The sequence below is a fragment of the Sciurus vulgaris genome (genome assembly GCF_902686455.1).
Source record: "Sciurus vulgaris genome assembly, chromosome: 7".
In the NCBI taxonomy this organism is placed as follows: Eukaryota; Metazoa; Chordata; class Mammalia; order Rodentia; family Sciuridae; genus Sciurus; species Sciurus vulgaris.
In genome coordinates this window covers 135,388,332-135,413,348 of record NC_136467.1, presented here as the reverse complement: position 1 = coordinate 135,413,348, position 25,017 = coordinate 135,388,332, and the positions used below count along the sequence as shown (strand labels likewise).

Genomic DNA, 25,017 nt, shown 5'->3' with positions numbered 1-25,017 from the left:
TGCTTCCCCTGCAAAGACTGTTCTTGAGACAGCGGTTTACTGGGTTTACCCACTGGTGGTGAGCAGGGAGGGGTACTATTAAAATGGAAGAGCAGCCAAGGCAGCAGTCACTGGGCCAGCACCCCTCCCGGGTGGTGGTGGTGGCAGTGGGGGGGTGGTCTCAGGTCCCTCCCCTTCCTGCCTGCACTTATTGCTGCAAATCTCACCCCTGCCCACTTTCAGCAGAAGGCAGAATTATTAGGCTCTACACAGTCTAACTTGCTTCCTTGCCACAGGGAAGAAAATGTTGACGTCAACCTTTCCATAAATGCTATTTGCCTTGAAAGTGAAACAGAATGGATCTGGGCTCTGGAGCTTCTGGGAGAAATGACCAGCACTCTTGGCACTGGCTTGGCCTTGTGGAGGGCAGCGGGGCTGGTCCCACCCAGATTCCTTGGCAACCCAGATCTTGGGGAAGTGTGAAAAAAGCCTGTATTCAGAAAATAGGCAAGGAGGGAGGCAGACAGTTGGAAAGTGCAGGAAGGAGCTCTCCAGGGGATCCTGGAACTTCAAAGAACAGGCCAAATCCATTTGCAGGATGTCACCCATTGACCTGCAGAAGTTCAGGGTTTGGATAGTGGAGAAGATTCAAATGGAGCCTAGTCTCCCCACTTAGGAGTACTGTTGCTTGTTCATTTCTACTGAAACACCTCCTTGCTGTGGACAACCTCATGCACCAGGGCTGAGGATAACAGGGAGGTGAGTGTACAATAGTACAGGGCATGGAGGAGGGAGCATTTTTGCCTAATGAGAGCATCACAGAGAAAGTGATTGTGTTAGCTTTCTGTTGCTGTAATGAAATGCCTGAGATAAACAACTTATAAGAAGGAAAGGTTTGTTTTGGCTCACAGTTTTGGAGGTTTGAGGCCATGGTTGGTTGGTTTCTTATTTTGAGGCCTGTGGTTTTGGGGCCTTATGATAAACTTGTGGGGCAAAAGAAGCACCTCAATGTGTCCAGGAAGTGAAAGAGAGAAGAGGAAGGGCTAGAATTTCACTATCCACTTCCAAGACGTGCCCCATTGACCTAACTTCCTCCCACTAGGACTTCTTAAAGATTTCACCATCTCCCAATAGCATAACAGGTTTATGATCAAGCCTTGAACACATGGGGCTTCGAAAGGGGAACTTCCAGATTCAAACTATAGCAGTGACATTGGATTTGAGTATTAACTTAGGAAGAAGAGCTCCTGGAAGGAAGGAAGAAAATAATAATAATAATAATAACAGATTTTTATTATATTCACTGTGTGGCTGGTGGTATTGTAAGTGCTTTCACATATCAGTTCATTCAGTCAACCTGTACCAAACCTCTCCCGGGTGGTACATAAAGACATAAAGAGCTGTCTTTCCACATCCATGAGAAATCAATTCTTGGATGTGTGCTGATACCAAAATCCTCAGATGCTCAATTTTCTTATAAAAAATGGTGTGGTATTTGCATAGAACCTGAACATATCCTTTTCTAGACTTTAAATAATCTCTAGATTTCTCATAATATCTAATGCAATGTAAATATTATATATGCCATTCTATATTATTTAGACAATAATTTTAAAAAGTTTATATGTTCAGTACAGTAGCAATAATTTCCAAATATTCACCACACACAGTTGAATGAATCCACTGATTCAGAGTATTGACCATACTATTATTATTACTACTTTATAGATTAAGCATGGGAGGCACAGAGAGGTTAATTAATTTGCCTAAGTCACAAGCTAATAAGTAGCAGAGTTAGGATTTGTATGCACTCCATCAACCTCTAGAGCCTGTGATCTTAACCAAGGAATGGGGGAAATTCATTCCAATCATGTGAACAGACTGGACCATGTAAATCAGTTTGCTCAAAGAATTCAGTGTGATCTAGATGCTTTAGATTTTGGAGAGAATGGGAGCAGTTTGGAGAAGGTTATATATATCTGAGAACTTGTGAGATTTTGTCTGATTTATTTCATGCGTGGCCTTAGAAGTTACAATATTTGTTATTCTTAATTCGAAGGCAAAAAAAATGTTAAGTTGTATTAAAAAGGAACAAACCAAAAAAAGTCTAAACATAGGAAAAAAAGGAAGATACTAATTAAACAAGAGTAGAATAAAGAATAGTGGAAAGATATCTGTGCTCTTTAGTACTTCCTAAATTTTTAAATATAATAATTAGAAAATATGTATATGAAATACCTATCAATATAATTAACACAGAGTTTTTGAGGGGTAGAGCTTAATGAGAATTTGATATCCAACCAGAAGTAGAATCTTCAATTTTGAAAGGCCCAGACTGGCACTTGTATTAAAAATGGATGTTAGGGAGGCTCAGTGGTAGAGTGTTGTCTAGCATGCACATGGCCCTGTTTCCCATCCTGAGCACACACACAAAAAAAGTGGCTGAAAAAATTAGTATCTGTTCACTCTAAATTATCATTGTCATCTGATGCAAAAATTTGTGAACTTAGAGGTGGGGTTGACCTTCTAAAAGTAAAGTAAATTGAAGTTCAGTCTTATACTTTAGGTAATATTTTTTTAAAGGAAGCTTCTTAAATGCTTTTAGAAACACTCCTTCATGTCCACAGTTGCTTTTATTAAGTAGTAGTAGGTGAGGCTTCATTGGATGGGTTTTTGGGCAAGAGAAATTGGGGGTGTCCAGTTCCCTGGGCCTTCAAGGGGCCCAACATTATAGGATGTGAATTTGTTTCATGAAAATTGGTAACAATCTTATTGTCAGGATAGTTCTTGGGTTTTCATTATTCTGCAAAGGAAACTGATGTTTTTTAAAATTTCATGACCCTGGTCATTAGACTGACTAGATATATTTTAGCTACAGTGTGTGTGTCACCTATAAATGGGACATCAATGAACAGTAATCATCACCCTTAACGTGCCATGTATTCACAGGGCACTTTTCACTAGAACTTTGTTACCAGAATCCTTCCTGTTAGAGCCCACCAAGAGTAGGTGAAGATGAAGGGCAGGCAGAGAGAAGGGTAAGTTTCAAGTCCTTCCATGAAAGACACATGTGGGTAAGCCTTCCACTGAGCATGCACTCTCTGGTCTGAATTTTGTCCTCAGAGTGCCTTCCGTGTAGGGGTGATGGAGCTGAAACACTTCTGGTGACCTCAAGTCTAAAGTAGGAAATGACCTGTGACTGGAGGACATATGTATCCCTTGCCATCACCTGCCCAACTGCCAGCAGAGCTGCTCTCTGTTAGACACCAAGACAAACAGATAAAAGGAGAGAGTGAGAGAAAACCAATTATTTCCCCCAGCGCTCTTCAGAGGCCTATTCTAGGGAAGAGGAGAACTAGTTGGCTCCATTTCCTCCTGTTATTATCTGCTCAGTGCTGTGCAAAGCGGGTTGCTTTGTGGCAGTGTGGTGGGTTTGGGTATTTACACTGGAGAGGAAAGCAGGAACTCACAGCCCTCGAATGAGTCACCTTGGGCAGGGCAGGCATTATTTGAACATCTGCATGTTTGTTTCTCTGATTATATACTAATACACATCGAGGCGGTGCTAGGGAGGAGAAGGACAAAAAACCAGCATGCAGAGGCGTAGGCTGGGTGGCAGGAGCAGGCAGATTTGGGAAGAACACCCACTGCCAGTAATCCACAAAGCCGACAGTCCTCAGGTGCTGGGCTGCCCTAACACATGCCATCATTTGTCCGTCTACTCTCTGTTCACTCGGTGCTCAGTGCACATACAGTGCCTCAGTCACACAATGTAGCAATCACAGATTTCCACTTTCCAGACATGACCATATAGGCTCAGAGAGGTGAGGTGACTTGTTGAAGGACTCAGCTAGGAATGGCATCAGAATGAGATGAAGTATTCCATGACAGGTGATCTAATGCCTACCTGTTGAGACCCCATGACCCCGATATCATCCCTCCCATGTCTCATTCTCTGCTCCTGTTGGCCTTGAGTTCCACCTTGAATGAAACAACAAAGTTCGACAGGCAATTATCTCCAGAAAATCTTTGTGAAACTGTGCAATCAGCATTAGTTGCCAGGAGCAGGGCCATTTCTGGGGAGGTTCTGGAAGCCCCTGGCTGATGGTGAATGGCTATGATGTGGAATTGGACCCAAGGGTGGGAGAAGGTGGAGGCCAATCCCTAGAACACTGAGCATAGCATCAGTGAGACAAGCTGTCGAGAAGGGGCCCAGCACCTTGTGGAGGGGAGGGAGGAGGAGTCTCCATGACCACCTGAGAGAAGGCACCAGGCACCTGCTTATATGCTGGGTGGACCCAACAGGCCTGACTTTCTAAAGCAGGGCTAATGATGACAGCTTAAGGTCAAGAGACTACTCATGGATGACTGGCTTTTCACTTCCACCTCTGGAACAGATCAAGTATGAATATGGGAAGCAGGCTTCATATTTATAATGACAGCATCACCTTGGGCTTTATGGAGACATTTTTGTTCCATAAACTCGACCCCCTTTCATATGGAGCTTCTCATTTCCTGCTCACAATGCTGGCTCCAGGGCACCTGTAATTATCATCATTTTATATTTGGAGAAACTGGCTCTAGAGAGGAAAAGGTGGAGGCTCTTGTTCATCTGCCCCTGTTAACCATCATCTTGGAGACTAATTAGCGTGCTGACCTCATCCTGCCCAAACCTTTGAAACTCACCTGGGCTGTTGCCAAGTGAGGGGAAAGAATGTAGATTCCTTCACTTACTGGCTTTGTGGCTGGTCAGGTCTTTCAGCCTTGCTTTCTGATCTGTGAAATTGGGGTAATAATAATGCTTATTTTTCACAAGTTAAAAGAAGCAAGTGAAATTAATTTAAAATATTTTATTTCACACACTATACCCCCAACTTAATCATTTTGATCTGTAATCAATATTTGAAAGTTAGTAATGAAGTATGTTACATTATTTTAACTACTGAGCCCATGAAAGCCGGTGTGTATTTTAATTTACAGCACATATGAGTTCAGAGGCCTTACTTTCAAGCACTCAACAGCTACATGTCTCTAGTGGCTACTGAACAGATCCGCGCAGGTCTGTAAGGTTCCATGAGGATTGGAGGACCTAAAGTATGAGAGGCGCATGACATCGGTTGCGGCCATTTTATTTTATTTCTACTCTCCTCTCCCTGGCGTGCGTGCTCAGACACACACACACACACACACACACACACACACAATTTTCCACATTTAAAAGGCCTTTACAGGGACCCAAGAGGCCAAAGCAGACATGTGACAAATCCAGCAGTTAGTACTTTTCGTAGCCCCTCCCCGACCATCTTCCTTATAGAGGTGAAAACCCACCCACCGTGCCATCCTCGCTAACCTTGAACAGCTGCCTGTCACCTTCCCAGTTCGAGTCCACCCTGCCACCCCTCCTCCCCGCCCTGCACCCCTCCCAGCATTTATACTAGCCGAGAATTCCCACCCAGAATAGAAAGAGAATGAAGCATGGAGTCGAGGACCCTGCCCAGGATGCCCTTGGCAAATAGCTGGAGACCCCACTGACAATGCGTCTTGAACTCTGGGATCCTTATTCCTAAAGGGAACCCCAAATGTTCTTCGCCCCTGAGAGGCTAGGACAGTGTTTGGAAGCAGCCCCTCCCTGCGGTTCTGGGACCAGGATCTCTATCCCCACACCGGGCTCAGGGTGGGCTGAGTGGGAGGGGGACAGGAACTAGACAGAAGGACGGCCGGGGGTGCAGCTGCGACCCGCAGACTTGGCTGGAGGTCTGGGCACCGCCCTTGGCCGCCGGTTGCTGGGGCTGGGAGTCCTCCCTGGACCTTGCGGCCGCAGTGCCGCGCCCTAGCGCCCCCGCACCTCGCACCGCGCCCCAGCTCCCTCTCGCGGTGCCGCAGTCCCTGCCGCACCGCCCCCCGAGTCCCCGCCCCTAATTACGTCACCGCGGGCCGGGCGGGTCCCGGGATATAAAAGCCAGAGCTGGGGGACGGCCGCAGGTCTCTGCGCTGTCTGTAGCCCTCCGGTTTACCGCGAGCGCACAGCTCCGAGGGCCAGCGCCTCCACCCGCTCCGCAGCCGGCACTATGCGTGAGATCGTGCACATCCAGGCTGGCCAATGCGGCAACCAAATCGGCGCCAAGGTGGGCGCGCTGCGGGGGAGGGGGCCGGGAGGAGTCGCGGACCCGGGCCAGAGTACTCTAGGGCGCGGGTCGCGCGGGACGGGGGCTGGGGGAGCGTGCGGTGGCCCGGGGCTTCATTCCACCCCAGGGCCTCTGGGTGGGGCCCGGGAAGACCCAAACCTGCCGCGATGCTACGCAGCTGTGTGTGCTCTTAATTAGGACTCTTTAAATTTCCCTGGGACATCATCCTTCTGCAGAGGATTTGCATGGCATTCCTCTGGGTGTGCTAATCTCTGAAATTTGAATCGGGGCTACAGTAATACGTACCCTTCCATAGCCTCGTGTGAAATGTAATTAGTATATTTTTGTCGTTTGGATTTAAAAAAATGCAATGTCATTGAACTGGCAGACGTTATAGAGGCTTGTCTTTGACTGTCACGTAGAAGGGTGTTAGATGGTCTCAACGCGGGTACTGTCTAGACGTGATGACATATAACGTGATGGTTTTTCTCGTCTGCTAGGTGGCAGGTGACTAACTGCATGGGTGGGGGCTGTAATTCCCGACCGCAGTGGGGAGGCAGCAGCGGGCATGGTGCATAGTTGTGGGCGGGCGCCCTTACAAGGACGTGGTCTCTTTCAAAACCGCCATATTGCCCACCCCAACCTCCCCGCCCCCTTTCCTGCTACAAATTTACAATGGACTCTAAGTCATCATGATGGCAAGCTTCTTCCACTGACGCCTGGCAGTCCTCACAGGATCGTGCCTACCCTTGCCTACCCATTCTATGCTGGGGTCAGTGCATGGAGGCCAATATGTAGGCCAGTGGCGTAAACCTGCCCTGTTGTAAGCTACGTGGGGTTTGTGCCAGGAGTCATGGATCCCTGAAGGCAGCTGTTGGGGAGGCGGGGGGCGGAGTCACCTGATCCACTGTCCTGCAAAGACCCATCTAAAGATCCATCATCAGTTAGGATGCAGTGACATTCAGCCTTACCTGGACAGAGTCCCCCTGTGTCCACTGTTTCTTAGAAGGGGATTTGCTGTGTCCTGTCCTCCAGTGTCTCTCCCAGCTTTTCAGTGTGCAGCTGTAATATGGCTGATGCTCTACGGATTTCCAAGCCCCTCTGCAGCACATGCTGCAGAAAATAGGGACTGTAGGACCCTGATGGCTGATGTTCCAAGGCATTCTGGTGACAGAATTCTATGCCAAGATGCAATTCCTATTTCATTTCAGTTTTGGGAGGTCATCAGCGATGAGCATGGCATCGACCCTACTGGCAGTTACCATGGAGACAGTGATTTGCAGCTGGAGAGAATCAACGTGTACTACAATGAAGCCGCTGGTGAGTATTTGAATGTCAACCTTGCTTTCCACATGTGGCACAGGAAATGTCCTGGGAGCATATGAATGACAAATGCTTCTTGCATATAGATTGAAAATACAAATGGAAAAAAAAAAAATGTGCTTCTTGGTTCCTTAAGACTCCTGCATGTTTGTCATGACTAAGCATGTTCAGCATCTCCTTTTTCTTTTTCCTCCCTTTGTCTCAAATGCTGGAATTTTCTGCAATGAATTGTGCTATGAGAGCTGCAGAGAGCACAGCCTTGCCCATGACTTGTCTGTCAAGCACAGGTCTAAGCTCTTCTTCCCACAGGCAACAAATATGTACCTCGGGCCATCCTGGTGGACCTGGAGCCTGGCACCATGGACTCGGTGAGGTCAGGACCATTCGGCCAGATCTTCAGGCCAGACAACTTTGTGTTCGGTATGTCCTCATGGTCCCTGGGAGCTGGCCAAACCACTCACCTTCTTCCTAATAGCCACACACTTTACTGTTCTCAGTGTTCAGTGCTGAGGGGAGACGGTGTCCACAGACAGCCCCAGTCCTGGTCTAACCCCATTCAGTCTATGGGGAGGTGCGGGGCGTGGGGGACTCTGGCCCCTGCCTGGACAGCTCAGAGATCAATGTCAGCCTGCCTGCAGAGGCTGTGGTGGCCTCCATTACAGAGCAGCTTCTGAAGGGAAAGAATAAAGAGCAAGAGCTTCAAACAGGGCTTATAGGCCACAGGTAATTTCAAAGGACCAGTGGCAACAAGTAACCACTTCAAGGTGCCAAAGGCCAAAGGCACAGCTTAGGGCCAAGGTGTAGAAAGCTGCTAAGAGCCCCTCTTCTCTGATCCCACTGTGCCTTCCCCTTGCCTGCTTAATTTCACCTAATTAGAGTATTTACAGAAGGTTCTGTTCTTAATATTAGAAGCATTTGGGTTTTGTTAAATATATCTTCAATTTGCTTTTTTACCTTAGTATGAACCCCAGGGTTTTTGAAGGTCACTGACATTTAAATTTTTTTCTTAACAAAAAGCAAAGTGATGAAAGCAAATCTTAAATTCTAAAAGGTTATCTAAGACTAGTCCTACCTTTTCTACTACAATCCAAATGACAGAATCCAGAATTCCTTATATGTCTATGTCTAATATTTTTTTTTCCCTCTGGCAGGCCAGAGCGGTGCAGGAAATAACTGGGCAAAGGGCCACTACACAGAGGGAGCCGAGCTGGTGGACTCGGTCCTGGACGTGGTGAGGAAGGAGTCAGAAAGCTGTGACTGTCTCCAGGGCTTCCAGCTGACCCACTCTCTGGGGGGCGGCACCGGGTCAGGCATGGGCACCCTGCTCATCAGCAAGATCCGCGAGGAGTACCCAGACCGCATCATGAACACCTTCAGCGTCATGCCCTCGCCCAAGGTGTCCGACACGGTGGTGGAGCCCTACAACGCCACCCTGTCTGTCCACCAGCTGGTGGAAAACACAGATGAAACCTATTCCATCGACAACGAGGCCCTGTACGACATCTGCTTCCGCACCCTGAAGCTGACCACACCCACGTATGGAGACCTCAACCACCTGGTGTCAGCCACGATGAGCGGGGTGACCACCTGCCTGCGCTTCCCGGGCCAGCTGAATGCAGACCTGCGCAAGCTGGCGGTGAACATGGTGCCCTTCCCCCGCCTGCACTTCTTCATGCCGGGTTTCGCGCCCCTGACCAGCAGGGGCAGCCAGCAGTACCGCGCCCTGACGGTGCCCGAGCTCACGCAGCAGATGTTCGACTCCAAGAACATGATGGCCGCGTGCGACCCGCGCCATGGCCGCTACCTGACCGTGGCTGCCATCTTCCGAGGCCGCATGTCCATGAAGGAGGTGGACGAGCAGATGCTCAACGTGCAGAACAAGAACAGCAGCTACTTCGTGGAATGGATCCCCAACAACGTGAAGACGGCCGTGTGCGACATCCCGCCGCGTGGCCTCAAGATGTCCGCCACCTTCATCGGCAACAGCACGGCCATCCAGGAGCTGTTCAAGCGCATCTCGGAGCAGTTCACCGCCATGTTCCGGCGCAAGGCCTTCCTGCACTGGTACACGGGCGAGGGCATGGACGAGATGGAGTTCACCGAGGCCGAGAGCAACATGAACGACCTGGTGTCTGAGTACCAGCAGTACCAGGATGCCACGGCCGATGAACAGGGGGAGTTTGAGGAGGAGGAGGGCGAGGATGAGGCTTAAGAACTTAAATAAATCGTGCATCTTTAGTGAACTTCTGTTGTCCTCCAGCATGGTCTTTCTATTTGTATACTATGGTGCTCAGTTTTGCCTCTGTCAGAAATTCACTGTTGATGTGACAATGTGGATCTCCTCTAAAAATGACAGTATTGTCTGTTAAAATATCTATACTAATAAAGCATGTGTATAAAACCTTGTGGTACTTATTTTCCCTTCAGACAATACATTCTTTCACTAAATTTTCTGAGGTATAAAGTTTAAGGGTTAATTCTCATCAGCAATGTGGGATTTCTGATTCACTGCTTTTAAGTAATAGCATTCCTTATATTCTGGTAAAGAGAGATGGATACACATATTGTTTCATCTCCACTGGCCTAGAGTGTCAAACTAAAGGAAGCTTGCCACAGTGATCAAGGAGGTGGGTGGGATGGTGCATGCCTGTAATCCCAGCAGCTGAGGAGACTAAGGCAGGAGGATCCTGAGTTCAAAGCTAGCCTCGGCAAAATCGACTGGCTAATAAGCAACTCAGTGAGACCCTGTCTCTAAATAAAATATAAAACAGGACAGAGGATGTGGCTCAGTGGTAGAGTGCCCCTGAGTTCAATCCCTGGTACACTCCCCCTCAAAAAGTGATCAAGGAGTGCAGAGCAGTGTGGGGATAAGGCAAACCTTGCCTTTCCCAGTGAGTCTCTAGAATCAAGGACTTACTATTTTCTTGTTTCTGTTTCTTTTTGGACAATGTGATAAAGACAAATGCAGCTTTATTTCTTAAATAAATTGTGTGCCATAAATTCTAGATGTCCTAAAATAGTAGATATGAATACTACAAATTTTCCACTTAAAGTTTATTTGAAAATAAAATATGGCAGGTATTTACTTTTAAGACAATGACAGAAACTCACAAATTCATGTTCAAAAATAAGATTTCATCTCTGTAAACTATTAAAACTAGAGGCTGCTGCCCATAGTCATTATTCCTGTTTGCTGAGAATCACATTGTTCAGAGGGTAGAGAGCCTGGGAAGGCAGGTGAACTGAGCTGTGATGTAAAGCAGGGAGTTTCTGAGCTTCAGGGCATCATGGTAACTAACAGGCAGTGACGTGATGAAGTGGGATGCTAGGAACCACTATGACACAAAAGTTCTTCGGGGCATTTTCATTGCAGGAAGTCTTCTGCTAACTTGTTGAATTCATTAGCAAAACGTAAATGCAGGTTGTGTTTGCCTTCTGGCATAAGATGTAACCTTAAACAAACAAACAACGGTTTTGATTAATAGTACACCATTTAAAAGTCCCTTCTCCTCCCTCACTACTGTCATACTTTTTCCTGTGACTGCTATTAGAAAGACATGTAAAGTAAGAGTAGAAACTTTCCATGAATATGGACATAGGGTGAACTCCCTTGGAGGTTCTGACTACCATGGAGGTTAACGGTAATCACTTAACAGTGACAGAAACATATTATATTTGGAAAGACATCAGGGAACAAATATGACTGGAAAACAGGGTGGTGGAGGTGACTTGGTGGTTGCTTAAAACATCTAGCAGGGCTGGGGATATAGCTCAGTGGTACCATGCATGAGGCCCCGAGTTTGATCCCCAGCACTAATAGATCAATCAAATTCTACTTTAATAAAGTTGATTTTAAGAGAGAGGCTTATAAAAATTTTTTTGAAGGAAATGTCCAGAATCCATGGGGGCTGGGTGGGTGTTTCTTGGGGTATCGATGTAGCCAGAAAAACAAATCAGAATTCACAGTTGCCATTCAAGATTCCAAATCATCCTATCACTTTTGGAGTATTGAGCAAATAAGCCCACTACAGTCACCAGACAAATGACAAAATTCCTCAGGCAGGACTGTCAGGACAGCAGGGCCCATGTCAGTAGCCCTGCATTCAGAGCCACTTGTTCAGCTGTTGCAGCCCATCTTGGTAGCCACCCACTGTCCTTGTAATGCTTCTTCCTTTCAATAGGATTTTGTTCAAAGGAGCTGGTTTGAAATTTCTTGAAAAAAGACAGTCTTCTGAGTTCTGGTAGCTACCAATGTAGTTAATCATAAAAATTTTAAACAAAGTTTCTAGAATGTAAGCACAAGTTCAAGCCATTTTGTCTATAATGACATCTGGATATTAAAGGGAATATACTGGGAGCAAAATTGCAGTTACCGTGCTGTTTAGAGCTCTAATCTTCTAGCACTGGGGGCTAAGAACTCTCAGTGGGCACTAGGGAGGATTGGTGGGGAAGGGAGTTGTCCCTGGAAGATGTTGGCTCTCTTGTCGGGTGGGAGAGGGAGCCCAAGATAATCAACTGGAAAGGAAGATACAGTGTTGACATATTTTGAAAGCTTTTAGAAGGCTAATCATACTATTAATCACCAGAACATTCTAAATTCAATTATAATGCATTCAGAAAAGAACCGGCTACACCAACCCCAAAGAGAGGATCCAGCTGCCTTCAAGGATGCTCAAAGGTAATAGAGAGGCACATTTAGGCCAAATTGCATCCCCTGATGTGTATTCTGGGGCAGAGAAACCCCCAACTGACCAAACTTGAAGTCCTTCTCAGTAACTGTCCAACAGTCACATGTGCTGCCCTATTTTTACAATTTGTTCATTCCCCATAAGGAAGGAGAAATACCAGCTGTGCAGTCTTTCTACCAAAGCTCTAGCTCTTGGGGAAATAAAAACTAGATTTTCTTCACTAAAAAACACAGGAGACCTGCTCTGGATGCCAAATGACTGGGCAAGTGGATGGATGGATAGATGGATGGGTGAATGGATGGATGGATGAACAGAAAGACGAAAATATAAAAATAATTTTTTTTTTCTCCTTGATACCTTTAGGGAACCATTTTGATGTCCTAAATATACACATCCCTCCTTTACAAATGACACAAAATTCACTATACATAAAACCTGTCATCTCTTCCTCTTTGGGGAGAGGACTACAATAGAGAGGTATAAAGATTGGCTATCAAGGCCATGGTGAAATTGCACCCCTGGCCTAACTCTTACCCAGACAACAAAAGGATCTAATCATATGTCCTCTGGACAGTGATTTTTCAAACAATCACATTCCCCAGGAAAACTGGTATGAAACATTCCACCACTAAACATGTGGCTCAGATGGAACTGATGGGGTTACAGTGGGTGGATGTAAGTTCCTATTCACTGGGGCAGGTTATTCATCACATTCGAAACCTTTCAAAAAAGAGACATGGTTCTAGATCTTTTGGGGAATTAGAAACTGGCTAACCTGACAGGGTGATTCCAGAGGTCACCTTACCGCTACTTGATACAGTCCTGGGAGAAGGTGGCATGGGTGTGACACTAGCCGCACCATGTTAGCTGTCCTTCCTACTCTCAGCTTTTTTGTTTTTTATGTTAAACTCTGAGAGCTATGGATAATGACAAGGCTATAAGAACTGTGCTGCTGATGTTTCTGCTTTGGATGAAGTGGGATACAACTTTTAGCTGTTTACGGACCTATAAAATTACCAAGAATGTCAACACTGCTGCTTTCATTAGAAAACAGAGGAGTTGCTGGTTCTTGGAATGAGGATCTCTCCCATCAGGAAAGTAGACAGTAACATGGCTGCAGGGAGGCCCTGTCACTACAGGCACTCCTAAGGTCATGCAAACCTGGTTGCCCATAACAGCCTCTTTTAATTAAAAAACAAAACCATCCTATTTTTATTCAGCTCTTTATAGAATGCTCTAAGGAAAAGGTAATGCCAGGTGGCTATAAGCTCCTTCCAGCCAGTAAAGCTGGGAGCAGGCAAGGGCAAACTTTACTCAACCAGGCATTTGGGGATGGGTGATGAACAACTCACTAAGAAGTCCCTTTGCTCAAATGCAATTATGTCTCAAGTATTAGAAAGAAAGGAAACTGCTTCAGAGGCTGCTTTCTGGGAAGTGCTGCAGCTTGGAGTAGACTGCTACTATGGGGTCACTGGACTGATGCTTTCACATGGTGTATGGAGGACAAAGTCTTTCCAAATCTGCTGGGACTCCAGGGATCTGGCTGGGGCCTTCTGACTGCAGTGAGAGCTTTCTTTCCAAGCCAGCTGGATGTAAACTAGAGGTGCCATCAATGGATTAAAAACACATGCAAAGAAAACATTATAAATAAAAAATCCATTTAATACATCTCTCCTGTCTATCCTATCCTACATTGTAGCTAAGCCTAGCCCATCTTAAATGTGCTTAGTACACTTACATTAGCCTACAGTTGATCAAAATCATCTAAGACAAAGCCTGTTTTATAATAAAGTGTTGAATATCTCATGTAAATGAACACTGTACTGAAAGTGAAAAACAGAATGTATTGTAAAGTTGAAAACTTAAGTTGAACCATGGGTAAGTCAGGGACCATTTATAAATCTATGTCACTTTTTTATGGCAGCCCTAGCTAACTGACACACATTCTGAACACACGCATGGCTTGACCTAGCTGGATAGTTACATCCTCTTCTAAGCAGGAGCACTGATACTTCCCAGGGCTTATCCACCCTGACCCCAGAGTTTGATGGGTGCCAATCTCTGTTCAACCAGAATCTCTGAAAGTGAGTGGAGGTTGGCCTCACAGGGGATGCCATGCTTGGTAATGGGATGTGGTCACACTGTCCTGTGGACCAGACACATGAGGAGTGGTGTCAGCACTTTCCTACCTGAGAGGGAAGTCTGGACATACAGGGGGTGTCCAGTGGCTGGAACCAGTACTGGACATGAAGGGCAGGGTTGATTCCCAATCAGAGGAGCTCTCATTGTGTGTTTTCCATCTTGGGCCTCTGCACAAGTTTGTTATGGGGAGGGATTTAACTGCCTAAAAACAAACATTTAAAACCACTGAACTTGAATGATCTTTAGGCCTCTTTATTTCCACAAGACTTTATGATTCCTCTCTCACAAAGAGAAAAAGAGAAGAGAGGGTGACAAATGAACACAAGCTGGAAGCAGGCTTCTCCTGAGGAGGGAAAGGCAGCTTGGAATTTACTTCACCCACAATATGTGTTTCTTGGTAAAAATCTGTGAAGGGATACACTATGCCTGCAAATTTAACTAAACATGCACCTGGCAAGGTAAGGAAAAATCAAGTTCACCAGAAGCTTTTGATGCTAAGTTGCTTCCCTATTGTTGGATGGCCTGGTACACAGAATCATAGTAGGATTTTGGTACTCAAGGAATCCATCTTCCTTTTGTGGGCTCCCAAATAACCAGCTGTATTCTAGGTAGGTTCATGACCAATATAAAGTACTCTTTCTAGTGGAATAAGTAGAAATACAGGCCAGTTTTAGATAATCATTGCTAATAACATATTACCTTCAACCCAGGGGTTCCAAAGAAGAGTGCCGTAAGAAAATTATCTTCCACGAAACTCTACTGAAGCAGCTAATACATGCATGGTAAGGGTATATTTTTCTCCCATATTGACATATTCTGTTGCTAGAAGATAGGTCTGGGACAGAATTACTAAACTAAACTATGTTTTCTTTTACTTTTATTGAACCTGGCTCTTCAAGTAAACACACTGCATTTACTATAGTTGTCAGTGTTCAAAAAACCTGTCATTTCTGAAGCTGAAGCTGGAAAACAATTAAACAGGTCACCTAGTATATTATTCCTGGCATCTTACTATCATAGAGTACATTTTTGAAAATCAGCTTTGTTACGTTGGAAAAGCACTATTTTAGGAGGAAAAACTCAAGGATCTTTGCCACTTTGAAAGATGGCTTAACATTGCTCAATCTTGGTTTTACATCTGTAAAATAGATAATTTTTCCATAAGTTTGTCATGGAATATAATTAGATTTTATATGTAAAATTCAATTTTTAAATTAAAAAATATAGCATTCTATATGTAAGCATCACATTATACACTGTATATAATATTAAAATAAAACAAAGATAGATTGTATAGAATCTTTTAGGATTAAAAAGAAAATATTTTGTTTGAATTTTGAATTTTGTACCATAACCATGACAAAGTATTACAATTTTATAAAAGTCTAGTTTGAAAATGCCTCATTGCCTATTACAGCAAGTTATAAACTTCTCTATTAAACCTTTATATCCACCCAAAATATAATCTTTTTTAATGTATATTTTTCATTATAGATGGACAAAATACTTTTGTTTATTTTGTTTGTGGTGCTGAGGATTGAACCCAATGCCTAGTGCTCTACCACTGAGCCACAACCCCAGCTCCCCAAAATATATTCTTAATCTAACTTCTACCTTTATTTGTCACTTACTCTATGTTCTAGGGTACTCCTAAAACTCCAGCTTCTCCTGTTTCTTTTCCTTCCTGTGGCTCCTCTCGTTCACTGAGACTTTGCAGGCAGGGGTACTGATGTGGTGCCTGAACTCACCGTGACCCTTTCACATGCTCATGTATGAAGTCAGCATGAAAACGTGGGACAAGAGGATCCTTCTCCCCGTGCACAATTAGGGTGGGACACTGAACCAGGGGTAGCAAGTGCCGACAGATGTTACCTGAAAGACAAAGAGCACGAGGAATCTACTGAAGTATAACCATTATGCAAGGCAAGAAAGAGAGAATGCACAGAGACTTTCTGCGACGGTTTGGATCTTCAATGGGCCCATATATTAAGGGCTTGGTTGCCAGAGAAGTGCAAAGTGGTGGGAAGTGGTGGACCTTCAGGATGTGGGGTCTTGTGGGAAGTCCTTAGGTCACTGGGGTCAAGCCTTTGAAGAGTATTGTGCTCCCTTCTGCTCCCCGACTTCTGAGGTAAGCGGTCTTGCTCTGCCATGTACTCCCAGCATAATGCACTGCCTCATCAGAGACCCAAAGCAATCGGGTCACTCAATCATGGACTGGAACATTCATATTTGTGAGCCCAAACCTACCCTTTCTCTTATAAGTTAATCATCTGAGGAACTTAGTTATACCAACAGAAAACTGACTGATACACATACCCCTCTTTGGATTTCAGTTTGTCTGTGAAAACAATGGTTTAGATTTGGGGTTCCCTACAGGTCTAATATTCTTGGGATTTCCTTTTCTGTTTTTTTGTTATTGTTTGGTTTTAAGTTCTACTAGCAAACAAATGCTTTGCTTGATTAAAATTCAGAATTCATATGAAACAGTAGGAAAATCAAACAAAAGGAAACCTCATGACTCTTTATATTACATAGGGGTGGCCTATCAGCCACTGTGCATGTGTTTGACACCTGGAAAGCTTCCCCTTGAAGTCATGTCTCAAGGTGTGTGGGCCTCACAATGGAGTTACAATCTGCATGTGGGAAATAAGCTTCCCTTTATGCTTATGCCTTGGAGACACTTTTGGCCTCCATGCCTTGAAAGACCGTGAGGATCTAGGTCCTACTAATAACATTTCTGAGGCAATTATGGAAACCCTGGGCTCCAGTTCCTGTCTAGCCATTTCCTGCCCATGAAATTTTGATGGTTCTTTAACCACTTTGAGCTTCAGCCTGAAACAGGAATAATCATAGTTCCTGGGGTTGTTGTGAGGCAAAAAGAGAGCCATACTGAAGGTTCTGGATATCCACACAGCTAGCTCCTTCTTTGTCCTCCCTTTCTTCTTTGCTCACACTGGCACCACTCACTGCAGTTGGAGGTAGCTGTCCACCAAATGAGAAAGTGATCTGTTGCCTGGGGAAGGACTTTTTTTGGTCTCTGGAGCTTTCTGCTCCTGTCCCTGGGATGATGTGAACCTGCCAACTGTGTAATCAAATGACAATGATGAATGCCAGTGTCACTGAGTGCTTACTATGCGTCAGAGCTACTTAACCACCGAATATTTGTTCAAGCTTTACAGTAGTTACATGTTTTAACTTGCTTTGTATGTACAATTATTTGTAAATTAAATGATTTTAAAATAACAATCTTTCATGAAATACTCCACATATGGTACTATACCACAGGTAAACATGAATTATCTCAGCTAATCGCCACAATTTTATTAGCTAGCTAATCATATGTCCAATTCACAGACAGGAAACTGAAGCTTAGAGAAGTGAAGTTGTCTACTCAAATCCACCTTAACAGCAAGTCAAGTAGAAAAGCCAGAATACAAACCTTGGCCTGACTCCAAAACTGCACAATTAATCCCTAGTATCCATAAACCTGAGTGTACAGTTATGAAAAAGGGCTCCAGTCAAATTAATAAGCACAGAAGGGAGATAAATTATTCACAGTATTGCTGTGCATGATTTCTACACTGCTCAATCTTATCATGATGTATTTTTGAATTGTTCATTTAACTCTGTCTTTGGATTTTCCAAACTTTTCATTGCCCTCTTCAATAAAGCATAAAAGTATACGTTTCACAATGTAAACCTTCAATGGAGAACTGTCTCAAGACATTGTTTCATGGCAATTTTATTTTAAGAGCAGAGGGAAGTACCTTTCAAGGGCCTGTTTCTGTGAGTGGATGCTGTGTTTGATAGGATCATTATAAGGCATTTATTTGCTGTTTCAAACTTAAACCGGAAATGTAACATTTCCAAAAGTCCTTTTCATTGTGAAAGTTTTGATATGACAGATGATTCATGCTGGAAATGACTAATATATGAAATTTGTCCTTCCACCACAAGCATCTTATAACTGAATATGCTCCAAGATTAGATCTTAGCCATTCTATTCTTTCAGCAATTAAGAACAAAACAAACAAAAAACAACAAAAAAAGGAAAACAGACATTCCAAACACAAACAGCTTGCTATAACTTGGATCTTAAATGTCTCCAGAGGCCCATGTGCTGAAGGCCAGTTCCCCAAAGTGGTGTTATTGGTAGGTTGTGGAGGCTTTAGGTTATGGAATCTTTAAGAGGTGGGGTCTACAGGGAGGTCTTTAGGTCACTGGGGCATCCCCTCAAGGGGACTATAGGACACCATCTATTCCTTTTTTCTTCTACTTCCCAGTGGTGGGATGACTTTGCTTTTCTACAAGCTCCCACCATGATGCTCCTTCACCATACGGCGAGCTGACCATGGACCAACACCTCAAACTATGAGCCAAAATAATCTTTTTCTTTTATGAAATTGATTAGCTCAGTATTTATTAAAGTAATAGAAAGATGACTAACACATATTGGTATAAAAATAGACTCAGAATTTCTGTTAAAGATTCAACTCTTACTATTCATGGAAATCTTGTTAATTTTTCAGAGAAATAAAGGAGACATTCGTTCATGGCTCAGGTCACATAACTTGGTTCTGAAGATGAGTAAAGAACTACATACTCTCAGCTGGGCATGGCGGTGCACCCCTGTAATTCCAGCTACTTGGGAGGCTGAGGCAGGAGGATTCCAAGTTTGAGGACAGACTTGGCAATTTAGTAAGTCCCTAAGCAACTTAGCAAGACCCTTTCTCAAAATTAAAAAAACAGAAAAAATTAAAAAGGCTTGTGGTACAGCTCAGTGGTAAAGTTCCCCTGGGCTAAATCCCCAGTACCAAACCAAAACAAACAAACAAACAAACAAACAAAAAAACCCTGAATACTCTTTTCCCATACTAATACTGCTGGAATTGAAGGTTAGGACAGAAATTTTCTCCTTTCTTTTCTAGTAACAGAAGATATGTAGTGAGGTGACACATTTAAATGGATAAAAGGGGAAAAATATTGTCTATACTGTGGCTTGTTTTCTAATTGCCTAGTCTGGAATTAAAATAAAAACCAAGAATTCTGGAGAATTCATTTGTCATCACACACACAAAGGACTGAAGGAAAAAAGAACAGTCTGCTATTAGAGGCCCAACAATATGAACCTTTATGCAAGCAGTCCCGTCTTGAGTTTAAGGCAGATTTATTATACAAGAGCTCATACTGTGTACAATATCTAGTGTTCTGTTCATACATTTGTGGTAAGGACAGTGGGTAGATTCATAAATTGCTGAGGAATGCACAACACCCAGGGAGGACTCAAGCACCCTCTCAAAGGATAGCCATGTAAGTAGTCCATGCAACCTACCATCTGGTAGATGTTTAAACTGTCCTATGCCATCCACCCACTTTTCACAGGTTTTGGCCAGGTAGTCATATCCATACAGGGCTTCTAGAGGCTTCCTTGTTTTTTCACTCCATTTAGAAACATCTCGGATACCTGAAAAACAGAAGTGTGGACAGGATGGAGTCAGACTCACACTAAAGTATTCTTTTTCTTTTTCTTTTTTTTTTTGGTGCCAGGGATTGAAGGCAGGGGCACTTAACCACTGAGCCACATCCCCAGCCCTTTTTATTTTGAGACAGGGTCTCACTAAGTTGCTTAGGGCCTCACTAAGTTGCTGAGGCTGGCTTTGAACTTGCAATTCTCCTGCTTCAGCCTCCTGAGTTGCTGGGATTATAGGTGTATGCTACCACATCTGGCCTAAGTATTATCTTTCAATATTATCAGCACAGGCCACCTTGGAGTCTCCTGCTCACTGTTCCATCTGCTCAGAAGGCCTTCCCCAGTAGCTGCATGGCTCAATCCTCCAAGTCTCTGTTCAGATGTCAGCAAATCTCTGCCCCCTCCCATTAGTAACTGTCACAGCTTTGCACGTTTTCTGCGTTTATGGCTGAATGTCTATCTCCCCTTCAGGATATGTACCCCAATGTAAGGGCTTTTGCTTTGTGCCCTGTTGTACACCTGGGGCTTAGGCCTGTGCCTCCCACAAAAAAGATACACAGTAAATATTTACCACGTGAATGAAGTTAGACCTGTACTAAATGCTATTTGTTAAAAGTAAAAGATAAAAGAAAATACTCCTCTAACTAGGGTTGCCTGAGTAAGAGTGACACTCTAATCATGCCTCACATCTGGGAGATTGGTTTCAGAATTCCCTGTGGACTTCAAAGTTTGTGGATGCTCAAGTCCCCGATATAAAATGGCATGGTATTTACACAGAATCCATTCACATTCTCCTATACACTTTAAACCATCTCTAGATTGTTTATAATATTAAATACAATTTAAATGTTTTATAAATAGTTGTACTATTATATTGTTTAGAGAATAATGACAGGGATAAAAAGCCTGTGCATGTTCAGTACAGATTTTTTTCCCCCCAAATATTTCCATGGTGGTTGCTTAAATCTGCAGATGGAGAACCCATGAATACAGATATGGAGGGCCAGCTCATTTATAAATATAAGAGGGTTCCTCAAAAAACACAGATTATTAAATTCTACTAATGAAGAAACAGGGTATAAAAGCAAACTCTAACCTCAAACTATTTATTAGTAGGAAAGATGTAATAGCTAAAAACTACCTTTAAAAGGAATCAACACACGCAATTACTTGGCTCAATCTTTCCCGTATTTCTTTAAATGCTGTGATAAAGATTCTAGTGCTCTAGAGTATATGAAATATTGCTTATTGAGAGCTTTCAATATAGTGCTTCTGATAAAGGATGAACCTGAAAGACAAGATGACACTAATGATACAACCTCATATCAAGCAATAATCTATACAGTGCTCCAGATGGTGCCTGGCATCTGGCAGGCTCACAAAGTTTACTTAGTGAATGAAAATAACCAAATAGAGGAAAAACTGATATTTACAACTACAACTACCTTCTGAAGGGGGTGGATTCCATTATTGGAGGGTGCTTGCCTTTCCTTCTGCTGATTGGTTTAAATATTCAGAGGTAAGCCAGAGGGAGTTGACTACAGAGGCCAGGAAGGACCAAACTGCTATGCACAATAGTGAAAAGACTTCAGAGAGGGGTGGAGAAGCGCCCTGAAAATCCAGAGTGAAGAGAAGATTTAGAAAGAAGTGGGGTTGGGAAAGTGGGGAAAGAAGAGAGAAGGTGGTAAGATGATGTGAAGAAAGACAGTAAAATAATTTCCTGTAGAGGGTCTGGGGTGGGTGGCTCAGTGGTAGATCATATGCATGCTCGAGACCCTGGGTTTAATTCTCAGCGTCCCTGCTCAAAATATTAAAAATTCCTTGTGCATACTTCTACTTTGGGCCATCTTGCAGATAGCCCATGAGAAGTCCTCTTACAGTTATTTTTGTTGTTGTTGTTTTGTACCTGGGATTGAACCCCAGGGATGCTTAACCACTGAGCGACATCCCAGCCCTTTCTGTTTTTTTTATTTTTGAGGCAGGGTCTTGCTAAGTTGCTGAGGCTGGCCTCAAACTTGCAATTCTCCTGCACTAGCCTCCATTACAGGTGCATGCCACCACACCCAGGCTAGATCTTTCTTTTCTTTTTTTACAGCCTAGATCTTTCATAAAATATAATTCCGACACCTTGATGAAGTTGTAGTAACTAATGAACTAATGTAAATTAGATAATTAATGAATGCATGTGAGTTTGTCTATATGATAAAAATAAAACCCTGAAAAGAAAGCAAAGGTCATAAAGTGACTCACAGGCAGGGCTGTCAAGGTGGAAAGGCAGACATTAGCAAGGAAGACCAAATGCACAGCTTCTCAGTTCTTGTTTGCTGTTTTGCCTGTTTTCAGATTATGAGTGATAATTCATCACTTACAACAAGGTGTCTGTGCACAAGACACTTGGCAGTTTCATTTGTGGGCTTACCCCTGGAGATACTGTCACTCCTGTGCTCAGGAGCTAGTATGGGATGTTCACTTCAACAGCTGTCTGTTGGTAAAAAAAACTGGCACATAAACCTGCCATATCCTCCCAGTAGTATCTCTGAAATGCAATACAACAATGAAAAGTAATGTACTGCAGCTAAAAGCTGCAAGTCACACATGAAATTTAAACATGCAAAGGACAGTGGAAAAAAGTAGGTCACGGAAGACAATATATAGTATGAAATCATTTTCGTAAAGTTCAAAGACAAACTGCATTGTTTAGGAAAAAAACGTGACAAAACTGTCTTTACAAAGGCACTGGGTAGATTTGTAGGGTTCAGGTGGAAGTAGGAGGTGAACTGGGAGGAAGCATATGGATACAAGGGTATTAGCAATGATCAATCCTGGTTCCATGGGGGGTTCATGGGTATCATAATTCATATATGTAACATGGGTCAAATTATACCTATCAGATATCACATAATAAAAAAAAATTAAAAATCAATTAGGAAAAACAGTTCCCTGTGAAGTAAAGGCCAGGCTTTTTATGAACAAAACTAGCAAATGTTCAGGATAAAGATGTTTTTCTTGCTGATATATGAAGTCTTCATCATGAGATAGCAGGAGATCCTTTTAATTAGTTACCTTAGTAGAAACAGGCATTTGGAGTGAGGTCTCTATGGGAATGTCAAATCTAGGGCAAAGCTTCAGACTCCCAAAGAAAAGAGTTTCAAGAGGCAGGGAAATTCAGCTGTAGCTGGAGTAAGCCAGATGCTCACATCAAGCACGGTGGTTAAGAACACAGCCTGGACACTAGCTCTGTGACACTGACCAAATTGCTTAACCTCTCTGTGCCACAGTTTCCTCATCAGAAAAATAAGAATTAAAATAACACTATAGCATACAAAATAAGTAAGTTACTATATAAAACATGCTAACAGCAGTGCCTGGTATGTAACATGCACTCAAAAATATTATTTGCATTTGTATATTTATTCAGGAGGAAGCCAGTTCTGCCCCAAAGCATAATTACCACCAAAAATTAAACAGTAATTATGTTTCAAAGTTAAGTTCCCAAAATAACCATTTGACTCAAACTGTTTGTTGATCTAAAACAGAACAAATTTGGATCCCAAAAGAAAATGATATAGTTCCTTTTATTTGAGCATATAATCTGTGCAAAACATTGGAACTGTAACGAAGAAACTGTTTACTCATCTTAATTAGTAAATCCATCCTGCAAACATTCTCTGAAGCCTGCATGTGTTAGTTACTGCCAATATAAACTTAAATGAGATATGGTCTCTGCCTTCAAAGGTAGAGAGCTTATACCCAGTAGCTGTAATTTCCCCTTATCCTCAGGAGATATGTGCAAGACTCCCTCTGCCTGAAACCAGAGATAGTCTGGATCCTCTGTACGCTGTCTATTCTTGTATATCCCTACCATGAAAAAGTTTAATTTGTAAATCAGGCATAGTAAGAGACCAACAATTTAATAACTCATAATAAAATATAACAAAGATAACTATATACTATAATAAAATTGCCCACACTGCTACCCATACTCTGAAGCTATATTAAGTAAAATATTATATGTTTATTGAACATAAACACTGCAATCCTTGACATCTGTTAAGCAAGATGGCTACTAAGTGACTTGACAGGCAGGTAGTGTCTACACTGGAAAAGGAAAGATTCATGTTCCAGGCAGTGGGACAAAGCAGGACAGAATGGGATTTTTTCATTCTACTCAGAATGGCACACAATTTAAAACTTACAGATGGTTCATTTTTGGAATTTCTATTTACTATTTCCAGACCATAGTTGACTGAGAGTAACTAAAACCACAGAAAGTGAAACTGCAGATAATGGGGGACTACTGTGTATCATTTACCAAGATAAGAAACTTAGGAGGAGGAACAGGTGTAGAAAAAAGGTTACGAGCTCAATTTTGCTGTATGTGAGGGGCAACCAGATAAGAAAATCAAATAAAAAAGTTGAATTATCTGGGATTTAGGAGTTAAGTGAAGACAGGGGATGCATTTAAGAGTGAGAAAAGGGCTGTGTATGATGGCATCTACCTGTAATTCTAGCTATGCGGGAGGCTGAGGCAGCAGGATCATTTGAGCCCAGGAGTTTGAGATCAGCCTGGGCAACACAGTGAGACAGCCACCCCTGATCCCTGCCAACTCAAAAGGAGGAGGAAAAAAAGAAAAAAAAAAAAAAAAAAAAAAAGAAGAGAAAGAAAAGAAGCTTCATAAGCCCATTTTCAAATACTGAAGAATGACCAAGGGAAAAAGGCAGTCAAGCGACTAGCAGGTTGGTTTTACTTAGGTCAGAAGTCACCTTGACACAAGTAGAGACTGGGAGATGAGGAAGAGGCAATGATGGCCAGGAAGAGAAACAAAGATACATTAGACGGTAAAAGTGGTGTGATGCGGGGCCCAGTGGCACACGCCTGTAATCCCAGCAGCTCACGAGGCTGATGCCAGAGGCTCCAGAGTTCAAAGTCAGCCTCAGCAATAGCGAAGCACTAAGCAACTCAAGGAGACCCTGTCTCTAAATAAAATACAAAATGGGGCTGGGGATGTGGCTCAGCGGTCGATTACCCCTGAGTTCAATCCCCAGTACCACCAGTCTCCCCCACAAAAACGTGGTGTGAGGTTGGGAGTTTCATTTTGTGCTCACAGAAGTCAGAGCCATTGCAATGGTGAACACGAATTGCAGTGACTGACGCAAGTGAGTAAAAGGGCAGCAGTGCCCAGGACGAAGGGCTATTGTGCAAGTATGTACAAAGTGTTACAGAGTCACAGGGGAAATCACCACAAGGCTAAAGGACTCTGGGATGCCTTCACAGAGGTGGTGCCTCAGA

General features: G+C 43.4%; 2 protein-coding genes across 3 annotated transcripts in view; one reads left to right on the top strand and one right to left on the bottom strand.

Moving 5' to 3' along the window:
* Positions 1-5,946: 5,946 nt before the first annotated feature.
* On the top strand, positions 5,947-9,832 carry TUBB2A (tubulin beta 2A class IIa). Its single transcript, XM_079148954.1, has 4 exons — positions 5,947-6,104; positions 7,316-7,424; positions 7,737-7,847; positions 8,579-9,832. Exons 1-4 carry the CDS (start codon positions 6,048-6,050, stop codon positions 9,637-9,639), a joined length of 1,338 nt encoding a protein of 445 aa, XP_079005080.1. The 5' UTR covers positions 5,947-6,047; the 3' UTR covers positions 9,640-9,832.
* Positions 9,833-10,444: 612 nt separating this feature from the next.
* The window catches only part of BPHL (biphenyl hydrolase like), a 29,830-nt gene continuing 15,257 nt past the window's right edge, over positions 10,445-25,017 (bottom strand). Inside the window, exons 5-7 of one of the 2 annotated variants that reach the window (XR_013765383.1) lie at positions 19,590-19,721; positions 15,889-16,129; positions 10,445-10,879 (exon numbers count right to left, since the gene is read on the bottom strand). Coding sequence is in view for 1 of the 2 variants with exons in the window: in XM_079148955.1 (XP_079005081.1) it covers positions 10,792-10,879; positions 16,006-16,129; positions 19,590-19,721 (344 nt within the window). In the remaining variant the exon portion in view is untranslated. The remainder of the gene's footprint in view (positions 10,880-15,888; positions 16,130-19,589; positions 19,722-25,017) is intronic. The other variant, XM_079148955.1, reaches the window with a different exon arrangement.

Coding starts and splice junctions, on each gene's coding strand:
- TUBB2A (XM_079148954.1), top strand. CDS start 6,048: ATGCGTGAGATCGTGCACATCCAGGCTGGCCAATGCGGCAACCAAATC. Junction 6,105..7,315: donor GCAACCAAATCGGCGCCAAG/GTGGGCGCGCTG, acceptor ATTTCATTTCAG/TTTTGGGAGGTCATCAGCGA. Junction 7,848..8,578: donor GCCAGACAACTTTGTGTTCG/GTATGTCCTCAT, acceptor TCCCTCTGGCAG/GCCAGAGCGGTGCAGGAAAT.